Source organism: Phalacrocorax aristotelis, chromosome 1, assembly GCF_949628215.1.
Source record: "Phalacrocorax aristotelis chromosome 1, bGulAri2.1, whole genome shotgun sequence".
Taxonomy (NCBI): domain Eukaryota; kingdom Metazoa; phylum Chordata; class Aves; order Suliformes; family Phalacrocoracidae; genus Phalacrocorax; species Phalacrocorax aristotelis.
In genome coordinates this window covers 146850335-146872032 of record NC_134276.1, presented here as the reverse complement: position 1 = coordinate 146872032, position 21698 = coordinate 146850335, and the positions used below count along the sequence as shown (strand labels likewise).

At 36.9% G+C, this 21698-nt stretch overlaps 1 protein-coding gene across 3 annotated transcripts in view; it reads left to right on the top strand.

Moving 5' to 3' along the window:
- Positions 1 to 18291, top strand: part of AEBP2 (AE binding protein 2) — a 53787-nt gene extending 35496 nt beyond the window's left edge. Inside the window, exons 5-9 of one of the 3 annotated variants that reach the window (XM_075114614.1) lie at positions 1299 to 1423; positions 8771 to 8838; positions 14468 to 14581; positions 14844 to 14910; positions 16207 to 18291. In XM_075114614.1, coding sequence (XP_074970715.1) covers positions 1299 to 1423; positions 8771 to 8838; positions 14468 to 14581; positions 14844 to 14898 — 362 coding nt within the window. In that variant the 3' untranslated portion in view covers positions 14899 to 14910; positions 16207 to 18291. Of the gene's footprint in view, positions 1 to 1298; positions 1424 to 8770; positions 8839 to 13516; positions 13671 to 14467; positions 14582 to 14843; positions 14911 to 16206 lie in introns of those variants that run through there. The other 2 variants (XR_012663777.1, XM_075114624.1) reach the window with 2 other exon arrangements.
- The last annotated feature ends 3407 nt before the right edge of the window (positions 18292 to 21698 follow it).

Genomic DNA, 21698 nt, shown 5'->3' with positions numbered 1-21698 from the left:
CTAGATACTTTTGTACTGTATTTACTTGTGTAATTTTACTACACTTCTATATGGTGTTTTTTTAAAAATTTATGTGAAATATTTCTAAAGTTATGCAAAGTATGTGCCTAGTAGCTGTTATTTTTTAAAGTACTCTTAGTGTAGAATTGATAGACCTTTTTCACACTTTAAATGAGAATTCAATTATTTTTTTACTGTTCAAGAAACGCTTAACTATAAAAGTCTTTTTCTAAAAGGAAAAGGGCTTTATTAGTGCATGCTGATATTTAGACTACTTATAAAATATCAGATGTTAATTGCACTTATAAATTGTAGTGTAGTATGTGAGGCAGTTAGTACTTGGCTGGAAAACAATCTGTCTACTAATAATCAAAAAACATGGAATGACAACTTTTACATAGAAAGAAACATGTCTATCAGTGTGGCATTTTTCACATGACTATTCAGCATTATTACTCCTTGGAGATAAAAAATTTCTTGATGAGCTAGTATTTTTCTGTATGCTCACAATAATTCTTACTTAATCCTTTGCTGTGTTCCACTGCAGTACAAAGCAGTTTTGGTTTTAGTGCCATCGTTGATCCCTCTGCAGCATTGCAGTATTTACTGGAAATAACTGGTGTTTTTCTAGTGATTATAAATTAGATCAGAGCAGATAATCTTTAATAAAATTAAGAAATAAGTTAGGGGTATAGTTCTGTATTTAAGATGTTGATTGTATGCACTTTCATGTTTTCAGGATGTTAGTATTTTTTAAAAGTCACAGCAGTAACATTGGAAGTATTGACTGTGCAGTAAGGGTGAGCCAGTTAGGTTCCCACATAAATACCACAACCAAACTGGGCTGACTTTGCATTAAATTAGAACTCGTCTTTATTAATGAGTTCTGGGTTTAGTTTGTTTGTACTGGGACTTCTTAAAAAATTTTTATTAAGAGATGATCGCAATGGATGTTCCCAGAGGTACTCAGCAAAATTAATGAATTCTTAATTTTGAAGATTAAGAAAGAATAGAATTCACTTGAAACTTTAAAAAATGAGTGAGTGTAATTCAGTTTGTCAAAACAGCTGTTTTATCTACAAGGAGTATGTTTTGACCAAACTTCAATGGATTGTGACCCTCTTGGAGTCATTCCTTCCTCTCAGCTAAATTAATGTTTACAACTCTTTGACAAGGTAGTGCTACTACCATAGTGATAAATGATTTACTAATGACACTGCAGACTTATTTACATGCTTGAATGTGTTTGAATGCTTTTGATGTGCTGAACGCTAAGGATCTCTTCCTTTTTTTTCTAGCAAGACCTCATGACTTCTTTGATGCGCAAACACTGGATGCTATAAGACATCGAGCCATCTGCTTTAACCTCTCAGCACATATAGAAAGTTTAGGAAAAGGCCACAGTGTTGTATTTCACAGTACTGTAAGTATACATATTAATGCATTCTGTTTGTTTACCTATGTGTCTGAAAAATCTAATTCAGAATATTTGTTTTCCTCGTACCGCTGTAGGCATTAATCAGAAGTAAGTATTATAGTGGGTATTTTACATTGTTGATTTGTCCATTTCTCTTAGTAAATTAACATTTTAAAAGTAGTGCTAGCAGTTGTTTGAGCTCACAAACTGAATAGCTTGCAACATTGCCTGTCTGATACACTTGTGGAAATGTCTAACAGCAAGTATGTGTTGCAGAAAAATGTGGTTATATCTTCTAAACGAGAATGTGATTTGACGGCGTTTCCATAGTTCTGAGTGACTGCTAATTTATCACAAGGAATACACTGGGGGTAGTTGTGTAATTGAATATTTAAGATGCTGGTCTGATATTTGTACTTCTTCCTTTTCTCAGTTTAAAAAAATGTAATCCTGAATAAATGTATTATTGTCCCCCTTTTTTTCTTTTAACAAACTTAGCACCAAAATGTCAGCGAATGGTTAGGAGGTAGCAAATACCAAGTGGGGAACTGGGCTTTAGTCCTGTTTCCATATCCTGTTTTGTTAATTTCACTTGTTTGTGGATAGGATAGACATCAGCATTAATTTATGAAAGTTTTGGGGGGGAAAAATTACTGAATTGGGGTATAGGGATCAGAAGTTCAAAAAGCTGTGTAACCTCAGGTTTTCTTAACCAAATTGGGCGATATGGGCACCTAAAAAGTATAGACTCAGCTGAAGAAAAGAATTAAGAGATGGGATGAAATGGGGAGGGTGTCCTTTGTAAATTGGCAGACTAGTATAAGATGAACTGCAGCCCAAGGAGGGGATGCTGGCTGCTGTGTCTTCAGCCAAGGCTTAACCTTAACACATGATTCAAGCTATTGAACTGTCAGTCTCTTTCCATATAAAAGATTAATTTTTCCTGTTCTACAAGACTGACGATTGTTATAAATATCTGTGGCCTGTATTAGAATTTTTTCCCAAATGCTTAGTCCTGAACTTTATGTGCATTGAGCACCAGCTGCAAATGGAGATTTGCAGGTGGCTTAGCTGTTACTGTATTAAAATCTCATTCTAGTTTTCCTGGCGAACATGGATTTTACAATGCTGTGAGAAAAGCAGAGTCTCTTCCAATTCACAGCTTGCTTTAACCTGAAGTTTTATCCAGACAGATGACTTGGTGTGGAAGCTAACCTTTGGCTATTGGAATAATTCATAAGGAGATGGAATTAGAGGGAGGAATACACCCTAAAACTGCTTCGAATTACCTTCAAAGAAGTGGTGAAAATCCTTTTAGCTTATCTGTGCAAGCCTTGCTCAAGATGATAGGCAGTTGATTAAGTCTGAAATTGCTTATACCTCAGTTGTGGGAGGGGTTGTACCAGTGGCAGAACTGTTGTAAGATTCCAGCCCTGCGCTGCACTTGCTACCCTATTTTAGTGTGCTGCTACAGTGGTGTGGGCTTGTGCTGGACATCAGCTATATTGAGGGTCAGTCAAAGATCTGCTTTAAAAAGAAAAGGTAGAATAGAAGCAGTCTTGTGGATGGATGTACACTGTTACACTGACCTAATGGTCACCTCAGATGCAAACACATCTTGCATAACTTATAAGAAATAGGACATTGAATTTGAATGGTGACAGGCTAAATAGCATGAAACGGTTTGTGTGGTCCACCTTCAGATGAAGAAAAAAATGTGTAATTATCAGGAGCATTAATTTGAAAGGTGAAAAAAATGAAGATAAAATTTTCTTGCTGTCTGAAAACTGACATAAATGATGGAGGTTTATATTTTTATGCAGCATAAGAATGTCAGCACGATGTAGTATTTTACAGGATGGATATCCTAGTGAAAAAATAGTAATGTGAAGAATTTCTAAGCAGTCATTGTAGATACCCTTCATCTCCTATGAAAAGACATATATATATCTCATTTTTTAAAAACCCATCTCTATATAGATATGGAAAGCTGTAGGATGCAGTCATCAATAAAGCCTTCTTGAAGAAATGTTTTTGCCCTCCAGAGTTAACCTTTGACTTCATTATAAATTATTTCTGCTTAATTTTTTTATGGCAGTAAAATTCTCACTACTTTGATTCTCTGAATTATCAGATGGAAAAAATCAAGCATTTCTATTTAACCTAAAGAGCAGATATTGCAGTGATTAAAAAATGCAGCTTATAGGTTATTCTGTCTTCCCCCACCTTTTTTGAAATAGCTAGAATTAATTCTCTAAAATATTTGAATACTGAACTGTGTTCCAGTGTTTTTCACTGTTTTTAGCTTTTTTATATAGTTCAGCTATCACATGTATTGATACTAGTTGTGTGTGTTTTGAAATTTTAAAACTTTGAAATACAGTAAGTGACTAAAGTAAGATGCATGCCAGTTTATAGGGTGACATTTTCTATTGTTCCAGAAGAGGTCAGCAGAACTCCATTTCTGATTTGAGACAACTTTGCATGCTTCCTTCACGGAGAGAAGTTAAAATTAAATTTCCCTTTTGTTTCTGGGACAGTGCATGAAATTTAGACAACATAGTAAGAGTTTTTTAAATAAAGCTGTAGTGACCGTACATCTACTGGCTGACTTATATTTTTAAATTAAAAACTTAAATGGATTTAAGTTCTTTACAAAACAATTTTAAGTCTTCAGAGCATTTTTATTGCACACATGCTAGATGATGTCTTCCATTTCAGTTGTAACTTTTGCAGACTTGACTGTAAAGCTCAGATTACTAGTGTCAAAATAGCAAATCATTTTTTGAAGTTTTTTCTCAGAATTTTTGCAATTCTGTATTTGTCTGCATCATAGCTGTGTTTGACTCTAGCCTGTCTAGGACATGGTAAAATTTTCATTTCACTAATTGTGATAAAAGTGGATACTTTTTATACCTTTTTTATAAACCCTTTAAATCTGCTAATTTCAAAACATATGTAGGAGGAAAAAGCAATGGTGGCTATAGATGCCAGATTTCTGTTGTCTTCTAACAGAAAGCTAACATACTACTTTAATATTAAACAAAAATAGGCTTGTTACATATGTGGAGAGAGGATCTTTCATTCCAGTCAAACCCAAGTGAATTGCTCAGATTTTTGAATATTGATTGTTTAGCAGAGACAAGACAGGCCAATGATATGGGGAAAAAGTCTGCAAAATTCATACTGGATACAAGTATATCTCTCTGCGAAAGCACCCTAGGTATAACTTTCATAGTTTTCATGTATGATATATGATTAGCTCTTTTGTTATGAAAAATCATTTTTTAATTTCCTACTGCTAAAAGTTATTTTCTCTTCCTATTAAACTTGTCTGTGTGTGTGAAAGCTGGTTCCAGCCCTTAGTTTGGCACTGATTGCTTGAAGATGCTACTAGGGCTCTAGAACAAGAGAATGGTACTTGCACTTCAGGCAGTACTTGAAGTGCCCTAAATTTTGTACTCTTGAGTCTCTCTTACACATCAGTGTTCATTTCTTTAGTTTTTACAAATATATCTCTCTTCAGTGTGGTGATAGTAAGACAGGAGAGTCGTGAGTTTTGTACTGCATATTCCTGAAAATGAGAAATTGTAAATGTCAGAGTTTATACTTTTTTTTCCCTGTTGGAGAATTCAGGTGATGATATTGGGTTATACTCATAAAGATCTATGAGGTTCTAGAATCACCATGTATTATACTGTAAATCCCTGTAGAAGCAGTGCTATTGATCGTTTGATGTAGAGGAAGAGCAACCCCAGTTAAACTAGTACTTGGGTGTAATATGTGTCTGTGACTTGTGTATTCTGTATGGTTTCCTAGTTCATATTTTTCAAGTTTTAGATCGGATCAAGAGCAGTTTGTAGAGAAAAACTTCTTCTTTCTAACTTGAGAGTAGTTAGCTTACTGTGTCCAAATGCTAATATCTTAAAAAGTCACATGTAAACTTTTCAGTATGTGATACCCATGATGATTGCATTACATGAGAGAACACGTGTCTCCTTAAAACTTGAAGGTTAACTTGAGAGTAAGCTGGACTGTACAAGAAAATGTATGGTTTTGAATAGAAAAGCTGATGAGAACAGAGTTTTATTTGCCCTGTGAAGTGAGCTTTGAGTTATCTTTGTTTGCAGGCTCAGGTGTTTCAGTCTACAACAAAGAAACTGAGTTTGTAGAAGAAGCGGCTGGGTTCTGGGCAGAGGCTAAAACTTAAAGTTGGAAGGGATTGTAGGAGTGTTTTCTAAACCTTTATTGAAAAAGAAATCGGGGTTTTCATTCCTGCCCTAAATTTAGCAAAAGTGTGTATCCTGTTGTGGGTATGGCTTGAGACTTGTGCAGAAAAGTCTTAGCAGTATTTCTCATGCCTAAATTAAAGAACCTTGCAGGATTCTTTGATGCAGGAGTCAAACTTTGTCTAATTGGCAAAGATTACTAGAAAAAGGATTTTTGCTGTCATCTATGTCCAGTATCCCACTATGACATCCTACTGCAGTTCTTGTGGGGAGCATTCCTTTGGTTTATCTTGAATTGCTTGATATCAAAAGCAGATTTTCCCACTCTGTCTTCCAATCCCATTTCCAGGTGAACTGTGAATATATATTAAATGAGATCTTGAAACTGGAGCTAACTAGTGGAACTTTTCCTTTTGGAAGAGCTGTGTGTTACTGTACTTGGTTTATTGCTTCTCTAACTGTAGGCCATTGGATGGCTTTTCCCATATCTCATGACAGCTTGGTTTAAAACTTTTTAGTGTGAGACTTTAATATTTTTTAGAAACTCAGTATATTAGGCACTAGTGGGTTGACCTGGGCTGGACATCAGGTGTGCACCAAGCTGCTCTATTACTCCCCTCCTCAGCTGGAAAGGGGAGAGAAAATATAATGCAAGCCTCAGGGGTGAGGTAGGGACATGGAGAGATCACATGCCAATTACCATCACAGGCAAAACAGACTCAACTCAGGGAAATTATTTTAATTTATTGCCAATCAAGTCAGAGTAGGGTAATGAGAAATAAAACTAAACACCTTCCCCCATCCCTCTCTTCTGGGCTTAACTTCACTCCCGAATTCCCTACAGCCTCCCCTGCCCAGCAGTGTAGGCAGATGGGGAGTGGGGGTTGTGGTCAGTTGATCACACATTCTCTGCCTCTTCTTCCTTCTCATGTTCTTCCCCTGCTCCAGCGTGGGGTCCATCCCACAGGAGACAGTCTTCCATGAACTTGTCCAACGTGGGCCCTTCTCACAGGTGACCGTTCTTCAGCAACTGCTCCAGCATGGGTCCTTTCCACAGGATGTAGTCCTTCAGGAACAGACTGCTCCAGTGTGGGTCCCCTGCGGGGTCACAGGTCCTGCCAGCAAACCTGCTCCGGCATGGGCTCTTCTCTCCATGGGGCCACAGGTCCTGCCAGGAGCCTGCTCCAGTACAGGCTTCCCATGGGATCACAGCCTTCTTCAGGCATCCACCTGCTCCAGCATGGGGTCCTCCATGGGCTGCAGGTGGATATCTGCTCTGCTGTTAACCTCCATGGGCTGCAGGGGGACAGCCTGCCTCACCATGGTCATCTTCAGGGGCTGCAAGGGAATCTCTGCTCTGGCCCCTGGATCACCTCCTGTCCCTCCTTCACTGACCTTGGTGTCTGCAGAGTTGTTCTCTCACAATCTTACTCCTTTCTTCCGGCTGCTGTTGTGCAGCGTTTTTCCCCCTTCTTAAATATGTTATCCCAGAGGCACTACCACTATCACTGATGGGCTTGGCCAGTGGTGGGTCTGTCTTAGAGCCAGCTGGCACTGACTCTATTGGGTACGGGGGAAGCTTCTCACAGCAACCACCTCTGTGGCGACTCCCACTACCAAAACCTTGCCACACAAACCCAATATTCCAGTTCTCATCTACAAGCATATTGATACCTTCAGATATCTCAAATATATCTGTATTACAAATCTGGCTGTTAAATCCATGGACACTTCTCTCTGCATCATATTTGTTTGGAAGATTGCTGCATGGTTGTAAAAATAAAACCTCAAACAAATTTTTGAATTCCTTGAAATGTCATGGCTAAGTTTAATTTACCATGGTATTTAGCTGTAGGAAATAGCTTTCATGCAGATTATGAACTTAAATACTGAAGTTCCATATGCTACATTTCAGTTTAGCCTTTTTCCTAAAGATCACTTGCCACCCTTCCGTATTTCTGTGCTTTCTCTAGTAAAATTTTTGGAGTTTACACTATCTGCAGTGGCTATGTATAGAATCTTTCAAAGATTTATAAGCATTTTATGCTCAGAGGTGCAGAAGGTGGGAGAATTAGTTTGAAGCAAATAGGATACTCTGTATGAAGTATTGTGACATGTAGTAAAGGAGAAGCTGAGGGTAAATCAGTAGAAGAGGAAGTAAATGGCCTTTCCCTGTTTTTCTGGATACTGTAAATTTTTGGGGTACCTCTTGAATGGCAGCGTTATATATTTGTACCTGAATGAACAGATTTCTCTTTTATACTTTCTGTGTATGTATTTCTAAATTAATCTTGGCTAAAGGTGCGAGTCTAGCTTCAGGGTCCTGCACCTAAACTTCGTTCTCTGTGTGTCTTTTGTTCTAGTCTACTCTGAGCCAAAATGAGAATCTATGAGAAAGGAGTTCTCACTTGTCTGGGACCTTACCAGTGGCGTACATAGGTTCTGCTTAAACTCTGTCAACTGTCAGCAGGTTGTTGACAAGTCATTTGATTTATCATTCTTAGAATAATAGGAGCAAGTGTATTCTCTACAGTGTTAAGGGTCCTATTATGTATGCCTTAATCTCCGTAAGTCTGTGAGTTCTTCCAGGTAGCCTTTGCTGTTGCCTCATTCAGTGCTTGGTTTAGGTATTGAAAAGGAATAAGTAAAGCTTACCTAGGAAATTATATATATAGTGTGTTCAGATATCAAAGCAGATTGTGAGAAAAGAATTTATTCTCATGCCATGCTATAATTAAACTATAAGCTGTATCAGTTTCTCGCCTCTTCTATAGGTGTCTTGTCGAACAAACCTGAGCATATTCATAGTGGAATGCATGTTCTTCAAAGCTTTTGGAGTAGCTGCTTAAAAATTAAAGAATTTTGAAAAAAGACGACTAGTTACAGGATGCATTTTTTTTCCAGGAACCACTCCATAGACAAATGTTAAAGGAATACATTAAACCTTGCCAAGAATGGCTTGAGAGTGATATGTACATTCTAACTATATATAGAATTAATACAACTTTCACAGAGTAAAACAGTTTGCCTTTTATGAATGTCCATCAGAACAGGAAGAAAAACAGGTTTTGAGTAAAAAATGTACAGATTTGGTTTTAATTATAATTTATGTAATTATTATCAGGTAATAGCTAAAAGAAAGGAAGATTCTGGAAAAATTAAACTCTTGCTTCATTGGACACCAGAGGACATGTGAGTATATTGCTAATGATTTGATAAAGGATTTAAATGGGGAAGGGTTTACAGTGGGGTGAATTAACTGTCTGCCACTAAATTATTTTATGCCTTTGAATATTTAAATTAAAGTTTTAAAAATGCTCTTATAAGTTTAGATAAGATAAAATAGCTTTAGAAGTTTAAAAAACAATAGGCCATGCTTTAATTGATTTTTATTTTAGCTTTCAGTTATTTAGACTCTGATACAAGCTTAGGTAAGTTTGAAGCTGTATTTTTGATGCGTTTTGTCACTGTAGACAGTTATAACAAGGTCCTCTAATCATTGAATGGGGATTTCAGGTTGGTTTTGCCAGCCATATATATAAGGAAATTTATCACTGAGACAACTTTGTTTAATCCACTGATTCATCATGATCCTAAAATACTTCTAGGTATGCAAAATCCACAATCAGTGTAACAGTAGAACTACAAGAATCTTTGCCTAGGTGTCACAAATTAACAATATAATAACCACAGTTGGCTCTTTAAGGTATCCATCTCACGTTGTTGCTACTTCAGATTCTCCTACTGAAGCTTGGAATAATCTTCCAGCAAGTTTTTTCTCTTTGTTTTTCCAAGTTCTGCCTTGTTCCAAATTAATATCCTTGTGTGCAATGCAGGACAAAGGTATTGCCTTGGGTAGGCTTGGGATATGTGAAGTAGTAAGTGTACTTCAGAAGTAATTTATCTACTTTGATCACAAGTTTTGCTCATAAGGCCATCAGGCTGGATGGTATCTGAGGATACTGAGGGAGCTGGCAGAGGACCTTGCCAAGCCACTGTCCATCATTTATCAGTAGTCCTGGTCAATCGGGGAGGTCCCAGATGACTGGAAAATAGCGAATGTGACGCCCCTCTACAAGAAGGGTTGGAAGGAGGATCCGGGGAACTACAGGCCTGTCAGCCTGACCTCGGTGCCAGGAAAGGTCATGGAGCAGATCGTCTTGAATACCATTACAAAGCACATGCGGGACACCCAGGGGATCGGGCTCAGCCAGCATGGGCTTATGAAAGGGAGGTCCTGCCTCACTAACCTAGTCTCCTTTTATGTTAAGGTGACCTGCTTAGTGGATGAGGGGGAGGCTGTGGACGTTGTCTACTTGGACTTTAGTAAGGCCTTTGACACTGTCTCCCACAGCATTCTCCTGGAGAAGCTGGCTGCTCACGGCTTGGACAAGTGCACTCTGCACTGGGTTAAAAACTGGCTGGACGGCTGAGCCCAGAGATTAGTAGTGAATGGAGTCAAATCCAGTTGGCGGCCAGTCATGAGTGGTGTTCCCCAGGGCTCAGTGTTGGGGCCGGTCCTTTTCAATATCTCCATTGATGGTCTGGATGAGGGGATTCAGTTCACGCTCAGTAAGTTTGCAGATAACACCAAGCTGGGTGGAAGTGTTGATCTGCTGGAGGGCAGGAAGGCCCTACAGAAGGACCTGGACAGGCTGGATCGTTGGGCCGGAGCCAACGGTATGAGATTGAAGAAGGCTAAGTGCCGGGTCCTGCACTTGGGTCACAACAACCCCATGCAACGCTACAGGCTTGGGGAGGGGTGGCTGGAGAGCTGCCTGGAGGAAAAGGACCTGGGGGTGTTGGTTGACAGCTGGCTGGCTGAACATGAGCCAGCAGTGTGCTCAGGCAGCCAAGAAGGCCAGTGGCATCCTGGCTTGTATCGGGAATAGTGTGGCAGGGAGGAAAAGGGAGGTGATCGTGCCCCTGTACTCGGCACTGGTGAGGCCGCACCTCGAGTACTGTGTGCAGTTTTGGGCCCCTCACTACAAGAAGGACATCGAGGTGCTGGAGCGTTTCCAGGGAAGGGCAACAAAGTTGGTGAAGGGTCTAGAGAACAACTCTTATGAGGAGTGGCTGAGGGAACTGGGTTTGTTTAGACTGGAGAAGGGGAGGCTGAGGGGAGACCTTATCGCTCTCTACAACTACCTGAAAGGAGGTTGTAGCGAGGCAGGGGTTGGTCTCTTCTCCCTAGTATCAAGCGATAGGATGAGAGGAAATGGCCTCAAGCTGCGCCAGGGGAAGTTTAGGTTGGATATTAGGAAAAACTTGTTCACCGAAAGGGTTGTCAGGCATTGGAACAGGCTGCCCTGGGAGGTGGTGGAGTCTCCATCCCTGGAGGTATTTAAAAGAAGGGTAGACGTGGTGCTTGAGGATATGGTTTAGTGGTGGACTTGGCAGTGATAGGTTAGTGGTTGGACTTGATGATCTTAAGGGTCTTGTCCAACCTTAATGATTCTATGAAATAGATGGGTTGTCATCTCATTCTTTGACACAGAAATTAATTTATACATAAATATTGTTATCTTATTTATTCTACTTTTCCATATAATTGTTTGGGTACCACTATGCTGTAGGAGAGTAGTAGGCAGAGTAGTTTTAGGAGAGGCAGTAGCTGTATGCTCCTGGTTTTCTACAAGGTTTAAGGTCATTAACTACTTTTCCATATAAAGGTAAGAATAATTATAATAGAATTTATTTCTGCAATCTACAATCTTGCATACTGATTCCTGTATCCATAGTCCTGCATATAGATGAAGTTACTGGGATGTTTAGTTCACATTAAGATGGAAGTTACTGAGACATTTAGTTCACACCAAGATGAATAGCTGCCTAATTAAGTAGGACATTGAGGTTAGAGGCCGTTTCTTAAAAGGAACTTCAGTTTTACTAGGAAGATTAAATTGATAGAATCAATTAGGTAAGGATATCCAAGTTTCATATGAAATAGTCATAGTTCATGCAATTCACTTTTAGAATAAGGTGGTCTTTAGATTCAGTGCTGCTTTTAAGTGGTTGAGCAGGATGGTGATGCAAAGCCTCAGCATAACAGAAATTTACCTTTGCTTTGGTGAAGTGGTTTAAATTACTCAGTTTTGTAGTGTCCCAAATTAGTCATGTGCAGTAGTGTGAACTTGGCACTGTGAATCTATTATAACCTTTATTTTCAAAGGACTAGGGTTGCTGATGACTTATCTGCAGCAGTGTTGCGCATCTTGGTGAAATTTTAGTGTCTGTAGCTTTTTCTGCTCATTGCAGCACTTGTAGACTGCAAGTTTCAATTTAACTTCAGAGAGAATAACTAAAATATAGTAAAAAGTGTAGTGTTTTTGCTTCCTTTTAGGACAGCTGGTAATACTATATTGTATAATATACTATACTATATACTATACTAGTACTATAGTACTATATACTATAGAATAACAGCATTCGAAAATTATTCTTATTAAAATATAAAGACAGCTGTGTTTTAAGATGGAAAGCATTAAAAAAGCATATAACTCTGGGAACATAAGGTAAATAAATAAAATTCAGTACTTTTTTCTAATATAGTTGAATGCATTTTTTTTACTCTTGCAGATGAATACAATATTCGAATCTCTGCATTGGCGAAGAGAAGTTATTCAGGAATGCTAAGACATTCCTGCCAGAATGTAGATTTAATTGGTCAGGTCAAAGTAATAAGGTTTATATTGATACTTCTTGCACCTTAGCTGAGTTAGGTACAGAGTATATTGCTTGCACTGCATGATATAGTTCTGAATTAGTGAGTATTCGGTAGGTTCAATTTCATCTTGATCATTACAGTTAAGAGCAGCAAATACAAGGTATCATGGCTCATGTCATCCATCTGTTTTACACCGTGAATGCACTCGCACTTTAGAAAAGTTGAATGTAGTCATGATGATTACTTTCCGTTGTGCTGAACTGTTCATCAGCCTTTCAGATGGAGCTAGTAATAATGATTTAACTTCTACTCTGAGTCATCTTGAGAAACTGTTAAACTGCTCCAGGTTCTCTGTACATTAAGTATTTTTTTCAGAGAAAGTAAATACTAGTCTCCAACCCGTTTCCTATACAAAAGGGAAATAACACATTTAAACTTTTTTTTAGAGCAGGGATTTATTCTTTGTGCCAGTACTTCTTAGCTTACTGAGTTGTCTTTATGTGTATTTCAAATAGTCTTTGTACATGAAAAGTCGTCTTATTTGTTGTTTGTATCACTTTTTGTTTAGCATACAGCTCTTACTAAAAATGTCTTCCAAATGTTGCTTCTCAAACACTGATTTTGGCTTTATTTAAAAAAAAAAAAAAGCCTTATGATGTTTTTTTACGTTTCATGATCTGTATTAAACCTTAGTAGATACATGGATGGCCTCCTAGGTGTTTTCTCCCCTTTTCTCTTTTTTTCCTTCCACGTTATCTGAACAGGGAAAGATATCATTGGAGAAACTCCTTTTCCTACTGGGTTAAAAGTTCTCTGTTTCATTTTATTTTTTAGATGGCTTACCCAAAAAAATTGAATTTGAGATACAGCTACCTTTCACTGCTGAAAAAGAGATTCAGTTTAAAAACCTGCAAAAGTCTCTAAAATTTCATATAGCTTTGGTCAGAGAAGGAACTGTTTTGTTTAGATAGTCTTAAATGTTGGGCTTCTCAATTTGAAACTTCTTTGAAAATGTTAGGTTTCTTAATTACAAATGTGAGCCTTTTCCCTCAACCTTAAATTAATCTTTGGCTCCTAGGTCATGTTAAAAAAAAAAAAAAAAGAAAAGCCACTTTGTGGGCTGAAAATAATTTCAGCGGGTTGTGTGGTATGGTTTTGGGCTTTTTGGGGGGCTTTTTTGTTTTGTTTTTTTTTCTTTTTGAGGGGTTGTCAGCCCTCCCCCCCAGTGGAACCAAAATGGATCACTTGTTTGTTCTGCACAACCTTGGTCAATGTTTCCTTCTGAAGGAGGCAAGAAAGCAGGTTTTCAGTAAGACACCTCTGCAAGCCCAGTGCCTCTCTTAAGAATGTGTTCCATGTAAGCCGCAGCAGGGCCTTAAAGAACCAACAAAACCAACATGCTTTAACTAAAAGGAGCAATAAAGCCATAAGCCACTCTGAAGTAGGCATGTTTAGTTTCAAAGACCTTAAGTACAAAATGTAGATCAGTTGTGTATGTTATCTCCAGCTGTCTTCCACAAGTCTCACTGCAAGTGGCATGGAAGCAACAATTCCCTTTAATGTATAAAGACCAAGTTTTATTCCATCTCACAGTGAGAACTGTTGTGTAGCCAAAATATTTTGTGGTGATTGTCTGGATTTCCTCAGAAGATAATCAAGTCATTAACTTAAGCAAAGTGGGAGCATTTTGACATTGAAAGCTTTGAACTTGGAGGAAGCAAATTAGTATAACTTGAAGCTCAGTGCCTGCAGTATATTCTGGCCTTGACTTAATTTTTTGACAGCATCAAAGGATTTTATGCCCAGTAAAATAAGTATTTTCACAGATCTGGGGTTTTTCCACGCTACCCATTTTCACATTAAATTGTTAAAATGGAGGATGTAGTGTCATTATCATTGTATGTTTGGTTTGGTATTCTTGTGGAATAATATGAATTCTGTTTAGTATCTTTTTCACACTGAGAACCTGAAAAACTTTGAAATATAATGTGTAAAGGTTGGCTGTCTCTTCCTCACTCCAGTGAAGATGCTTGTTAACCAGTGAAATGAGAAGGTTATTTTAAAAAACTTCATATATACTAGTTTACCACATAATTTTATGGTAAGGAAAAACAGTTGATCTTTTTTGAATATTTTTATTTTATTTATTCATAGTCTGCCTGATGTGTGGGTAAATGAAAGTGAGCGACATCAGTTAAAAACTAAAGTAGTTCATTTATCAAAACTCCCAAAAGATACTGCCTTGCTTCTGGACCCTAACATATACAGGTAATGTCCTAATTTTGAAACTTTCTTTACTTAAATATAGTCTTAAGCCTCACTTAACTTTTAGACGTTGGAAAATCAGGATTGCTAATGCATGATACACCAGACCAGGGAGCCTTGATCCTGTCAGCGTCCAGGAGTTAAGTTCTGAGGTCTTAAGTTGTTTCAGAATTACTTAACTTCTTGAACTGAACTCTAGTTACTGAGAAACGGGGAATGTGTGTATTTACCAAGTGTATTTTACTTTTTTGTGCTTGGTGTACAGAAATTCTAGTAAAGGAGGTACATACAGTGGAATCCTGAAAGATCACTTCTGTTAAGATCACATACTGGTTTGTATACCAATTTTTTTAAAGTCCAAATTTATCTTTACATATTTTATATTCAACTGTAATACACACAGTATTACCTTGAAATCTGTACTTGTATACAAGTACTATTTTTTTAAAACAAGATTCTTTAGAGGGGGACAGAAGGGGACAGTACATGTTACTTGTCTTTAGGCTGCATTCCCATTTATGTTTTTAGGACTTCAGATTGGCTTCTAATCTATGTTGTTCCTAATTATTTCCTGATTTTTTTTCTCCCCTCTTTATTAGTGTGCTCACATAATTGTCAGTACCCACAGTTCAGTGTGTGCACAGTTTTTAAAGGTAATCTGAAATGCTTAATTCACTCTTAAGTTTTTTGAACATCCAAAGATACATATTTATGGTCTTATATTAAAAACTTGTGTAAACAGTTACGGCAGAAGAAAAATTTTTCTTTCTTACCAAAGTTCAGCGTTACCATGTTTCATCCTTAACATCCAGTGACCTAGTGTCTAAGTAACTAGAACACTAATCTGAGATCATGATATGTGATAAGCCTTTCAGTTCACCTTTAATATTCAATCTCTTTCACTAATCAAAGTAATGAAAAATTGGTTTACAATATGAAAATAAATCATCATACTATATCTGCTATCTTTGTAAATATAAGTATTTAAAAAACTTACTTTAGTGTATAAATTACTGACGTTAAGAGTAAATAGTAAAAATGCTATGAGGAAATTGGATTGTGTGTTTTAAAACTGCTTAACGCAGTGACTGTTTTGTACTCTAATTTAGGTGTTAGTCATCTTTATACTGATTACCTTTGCAGAACTTGATGGATTGAATTGAAAAGGAAAAAAATAACCTTATAAAAACGTAATTATCTTGGGGATTAAGTCCTTGGCGAAAAATGAGCAATCCTTTCTACCTCTCCCAACTAAAATTAATGTCCCCATACATAATGTTGTAGTGTTTTAGCAGGATAGATCAGTCTGTGATTAAAAAGAGCTTTGGACCAACTGTGGAAGATGCAAAAAAAAAAAAAAAAAGTTGAAGACCAAAACTTTGCAAGGGAAAAAAGTGGTTAAGGGAATTTACTGACAGCTATGTCATGCTAAAATGATGACTCCAGTAGAAAGTTTGAAATAATTATCTGAAACATGCGCTAATCTGGGATCATCTACAATGGCTTTCAGTTTTAATCAAATTAAAGGAAAGTAGATTTTATATAGTCATGATTTCATAGTATACTCTAGCTGACTCGAATTTACATCTAGGGGTCTTTATGTAAAACTGTTCTATCTTCTTTTACAGAACAATGCCCCAGAAGAGGTTGAAGAGGTAAAAACCAAGCAAGTGGGGATACCCGCAGTCTTAGTCACTGACAATGGATTTAGAAATAAAGTTGCACATTAGTCAAATCCCATCCTTTTTTTTTCTTAGATAAATATTTATGCGTAGTGTAAACATTCTGTGAATGAAGTTGATGCTTCTGTGGAATATATTAATATATTACTGTATATCCACATTTTCATGGAATGGTACAGTGGGAGACTGAGCAAACACTCTTCTGGCAACTTAGTGGAACAACTAAAAGGCTTTGCATGCTTGCTTCTTTAAGCTGCTTTTTTCTTTAGTGAATACAGTAGTTTATATTTGATGAAAAGAAAAAGTAACCATCACCATTTACTCACAACTTCCAGGAGAACTGTTAACGAGCTATTAGGCTTCTTGTCAATGTTAACTAAATATAACATGTGCCAGACAATAAAACAGCTACCAAGGGATTATCTTGTTACCCTTTGAGTATGGTGGGTAGTAATCATTTGTCATTTGTAATCTCGTGTCCTTTTGCAGATCCCTAAAATATGTTGGATTATAATGTTTAAACAAATGTTGATGGAATGCTTGTCTTTTCCAATCAACTATGATTACATATAGTACGGTTTAAAGATGTTAAGAGTGTTGCAGTATGTCTGGTCCCTTTTTCAGGAGTAGTATAGTAAGTCAATGAGATCTGCTTTTGTGTGATCCGTATCAATGGATGGTTTTTGAAAAACCTCTGTTTAAGCAGTTAGTGTTACTGGTGTTTTATTTTACTTTTTTTGACCCTTTAGGATCCCCATTCACTTGTAAAGTATACTTTTTTTATTTGGCCTAATGTTTTCTAGATGTAAAGAAAATGGTATTTTTTAAAAAAAAAAAATCTAGAAAATCAATCCTTTATGCACCAAAGTTGGCTTTGAAAAGAAAAGTAAAATCATTTTCTTGCTTAATAAGCAAGAAGCCATGGATTTTTTTAACTGACAAATAGAGATGTGTCTAACCTGTTAGTCTTTGTACGGAGACAAAAATGTTGCATATAGATAATAGTACATTGCTTGTAAATATTTCTGCAGATTTGTAATATATTTTTATATTATGAAATGTACTGTAGATGTTTTTCTAGAGGCATGAAAGTTAAAATGTATATATTACGGTAGAAATAATATTGAAGGATATTGTAATTCACTAGTGCTGCCAGAAGAATTGTTTAAAAAAAAAAGCACCTTCCTTAACAATAAAAAAACCTTCTTTTACATACCTAAGGGACTATATACTACTGTTAATATCTGTTGTAAGAACAAAAATACATTGAACATCCTTCCCAGAAATCTTAGAGGGATGAATAGTACCCATAATTAATTCATGGCGCTCCTTTCTAATAATGAACAAGAAATTAGTTTTTTCCTTACTATTGGAAGGAACTAATATGTAAAATTTGTATGGATATATGCAGTCAAACTGCAGAGTTAGTCCTCCTTATTGGGGAGGAATTTACTACAGTGAAACTAATAACCAGCAGTTTTTACACTAAATTTTTATTAAATAGAATAAAACTTAAAGTAACCCTTTGGTTGCAGAAGTGAGCATATCCTAGTATAATACAAATGCATTCTGCATTGGTACTGACACAAGAGTCTTGCTTAGCTCCAATGGGTTAAAAATGTTACTTATATACACAAAAAAATCTTATCAAACAAAATGAAGTGCAGATTAAAAGCACCACTAATATAAGATGTTCTGGAATGGTTGTTTAATAAGGGTATTATTCATAAAATCTGTAGTGATGTGACTTTATTTTTGAAAAAAATGCAGTGTTTTGGGTTTGTTTGTTTTTTTTTTTTGCTTAAGCACTTCACCTACTGCTTTTTCTGTACCTATAAAGTAATCCGTAATCTTTGTTTCTTTTTGAATTTGTTATAAAATTGCCAAATAGAAGTGTTTCAGATATAGTTTGTATTTGTATTTTTTTAATTTTATTGCTTTATGAGTTTCTTGTAAGTCATTTATAATTGACAGATGATTGTAGACCTTGCCTGAGTATTTTTTCTAATAAAACAAAGCAAACAAACCTCATTAGCTTCCAAATTGTAAGATTTCAATGAAGTTTTAAAAGATAAATATAAAAACATCGCTATCTCTTTGCTTCCTTTGTAAGTAGTAATGTGCATACCTTCACACAATTGAATTCATGGATTCAAGTCATGTATTGTTCATGTAAACTGTGACTTTCTTTTCTTGCGTTTGAGAAAAGTATTATCTGGTTCTCATGGTACAGCTTCTGGCTTGGAAGGAAAAATCAGTTAAAATTCAAAACATCTGTGAACAAATGGATACATTGGAATTAAAATTTCCATAGTAGTCAAAAGGTAGGTGGATTTTTGATTTTTTTTTCTCAAATGACAGTGCTGTTTCTCTGAAGCTCTGCTTCACTTTTTGTGTCCCCAGATGAATTCCAGTTTTGTATCTGGTACTCTGACATGGAACTACACTTCATGCTGGGAGGCATTGATCACTTAGCTCTGCAAAAAAATCTTACTGCTCTTATTGTTATTCTTGAAAAGTGTTAATGAAAATTGTGTGTCGTCATTGTCTGTCCCATCCTGTGTCCTACCCCGCTTCCCCCCCCCTCCCCCCCGAGTCTCAGAGTAATTCTGTGTGCTTTCTTTTGGGATGTAACATACAGAGGATTCCTCCTGTCTTTCTCAAGAACATATTTTTTTAAATGGATTTTCTAAATACCTAGAATGCATTTCCTCCCAGCTGGAGTGCTTATTTTCTTCGTAAAGAAATGTCACCAAGACAAACGTGTAGTTATTTTACCCTTTTGTTACAGTCTGTTTCTGGACTGCTTTAATAAGTAACTATATAAATACCCTAAGCTTATACTTTTTTGCTTAGAGGTTCTGTATTATCTTCAACCCACTACAGAAGGTGAGCAAAAGAAAATTACTAATTTTACAGTTAAAGTTAAATCATGGCAAAATACACTGGGGTGTGTCCTCCACAAGAAGAGGCTGAAGTGAGCTGGAAAAGAGAAGGCTTTGGGGGAACCTAACAGCAGCCTTCCAGTACTGAAGAAGTTACTGAGAAGGTAGAACCAAGCTCATTTAAAACTGCACAGCAGGAAGATGAGAGGTTGTAAATTGAAATGGGAGATTTTTTTTTCCACTATGAGGATACTCAAGTGTTGTAACAGATTACTCCCAGAGATCCCAGAAATCCATCCCTGATAGTTTTTTAAGATCGAGACAAAAGCCCTGAGCAACCTGGCCCTGATTCAGTGATGTTAGTGTTGCACTGAGCAGGAGATTGGACCAGATGCTCCCTTGGAGGCCTCTCCCATTGTGAATTATTCTGTGTGTCTGTGATGCAGAACTAAGTAGGGTTTCTCTTCCGGCCCACATGCTCAGGAAGACATCAGCTATGTTTATATCATGTTAACAAGCTGTTCATATGGTCATAGATCATGGTTAGAGTTGGAGCTGTTTGAACTGAAAACCGATCAGCTGTGGCAGTAACTTGGATCTGGGGCTTTAGTCTGTGTTGGTTTTGGCCTACTGTGTGCTTGAACCACAGTGATGCTGTGGTCTTCAGGCAGATACTGATGCTGAGGATGTGGGTCAGAAAAGGCTGTGGGAGGGACCGTTTGCTCCCCTGCTGTCAGGTGACATGCGCAAGGGTTTTCAGAAATCCAAATGTGTTCGTTGTTGTGTTGGGTTTCCTTACTTCTGGGACACCTTTAAAGGGGAAGTGCTGAACCAAGCTCTTGAAAGCTACAGTTTTCAGGAGTTGTCGTGCACCCAAATATCTGTGCCCAAAATCGCCAGTCCCTTTGGAATGTGTTGGCTTGAATTTTACAGTTTTCTAAAGCTGAATAAGAGGGGTTTTTGAGTGAGTGCTGTTTTGGGAATGAAGGACATCCCTTCCTTTTGCTTAAGTGGATGGAAGTTCTTCTCTGGGAAGACTTCCTGGCATTTGGGCATAGTATACAGCTAGCTGATACTAGATATCATTCTATCTACTACAGCACTTTAATAGATGGAGCAGAAACAGATCGGTTCTTTTCTAATGCTTACATTGTATATAAGTTTCTCTGAAGTTACTGTGACTTTTCAGACTACTTTTTTCTTCACTTTTGTATTCTATTAAGTAATTATTTGTTCCTGATCTAAATTATATATTAAATCTGAACTGGCTTCATTTGGGAACAAATAGGTTAATTATGGTTAAATCTGCATTTTTTTAATAATAGCAATTTAAGTGGCTGATTTCTGTCCTTTCAGCTTTTCAGTGCAGCATGTGAACTGATCATCGTAGAAACCCAGGCTTATTTTATATGTCAGTCTGAAAATGATATGTCCACACTTAATGCTTTCTTGCTTTGACATTTTAAATTTGTGTATGAACCTATTATAAGTATTTCTCTTGTCACATTAATGTACAAGAACAGGGGAAAATCATCAGGAAAGTTGGCTTTTAAAAAAGCAGCAGAATCTGTGGTTTCTTTCAGTGATTTTTCTATAAGTTGTTAAGTAGACATTCTGTGAATGGCTCCTATATGCACATGGCTCTGAAAGTAAAATAAACAGTTTGATTTGGAGCAATATTTTCTAAAAAAAGCATTCCAGCAACAGAAGATGGACTTAACATCTCATGGATTTTCTTAGTCAAGTAAAGATGCCCTTAGATCTGCTAGTTATCCTGGTGTTTGCTTATTCTAAGCAAAGAATACCCTTTGGTAAACTATGTTGCTTCAACTTCTCATAAAAAATTTTGAATTGCATATTTTTTTGGGGAAAAAAAAACCCACCTGTTTGTGCTCAAACTACTGTTTTGAGCAATATGATGGAAAAAAATTTCTAAAATCAAGAATATCCATTTGTTCATGCCTTTTCAATAACACCCATTTTTATAAAATTCTGTGCTTGCAATTATAGAAACCAAATTAACACTAAAATAATGAGTACTTATATTAGTACAGCTGTAGTCTAGTGCTTATTATAAGAATCGGGTATAAATACTAGAGGTAAATCAAAGTATATGAGAAGAACTATTACAGTGCTGAAGGGCTTCATTTCTGTAATCTCTATTATAACACTTATTCTAATGTAGGATGAACTAAAATCTGACCAACGATAAACTCATACTCCCAGAAGTTTAGGATTTTTTTCAACTGTCTATTTTGTTAGGTTTCCCTGAATACAGTTGACAAACTAGGGGAAAAGTAGATTTAGGTATGCTGTCAAATCTCAGGTTACCTCCTGGAGGGGGGCGGGGAAGAAAGATTTATGTTTTGTGTTTAAAGCAGAACATTGGTTCCAGGAGAACAGCAGCTGTGAATTTACTCTTTCCAGGTAAGAAACTGTGGTGATGAGCATAGACCAATGTTGCAACCTCTATTTTTGGATTTTGACTGGAAATGGCACTACTGAGAACCTGCTTTCTTACTGTGTTGCAGCAGCTGTCCTTACAGTGAAGAA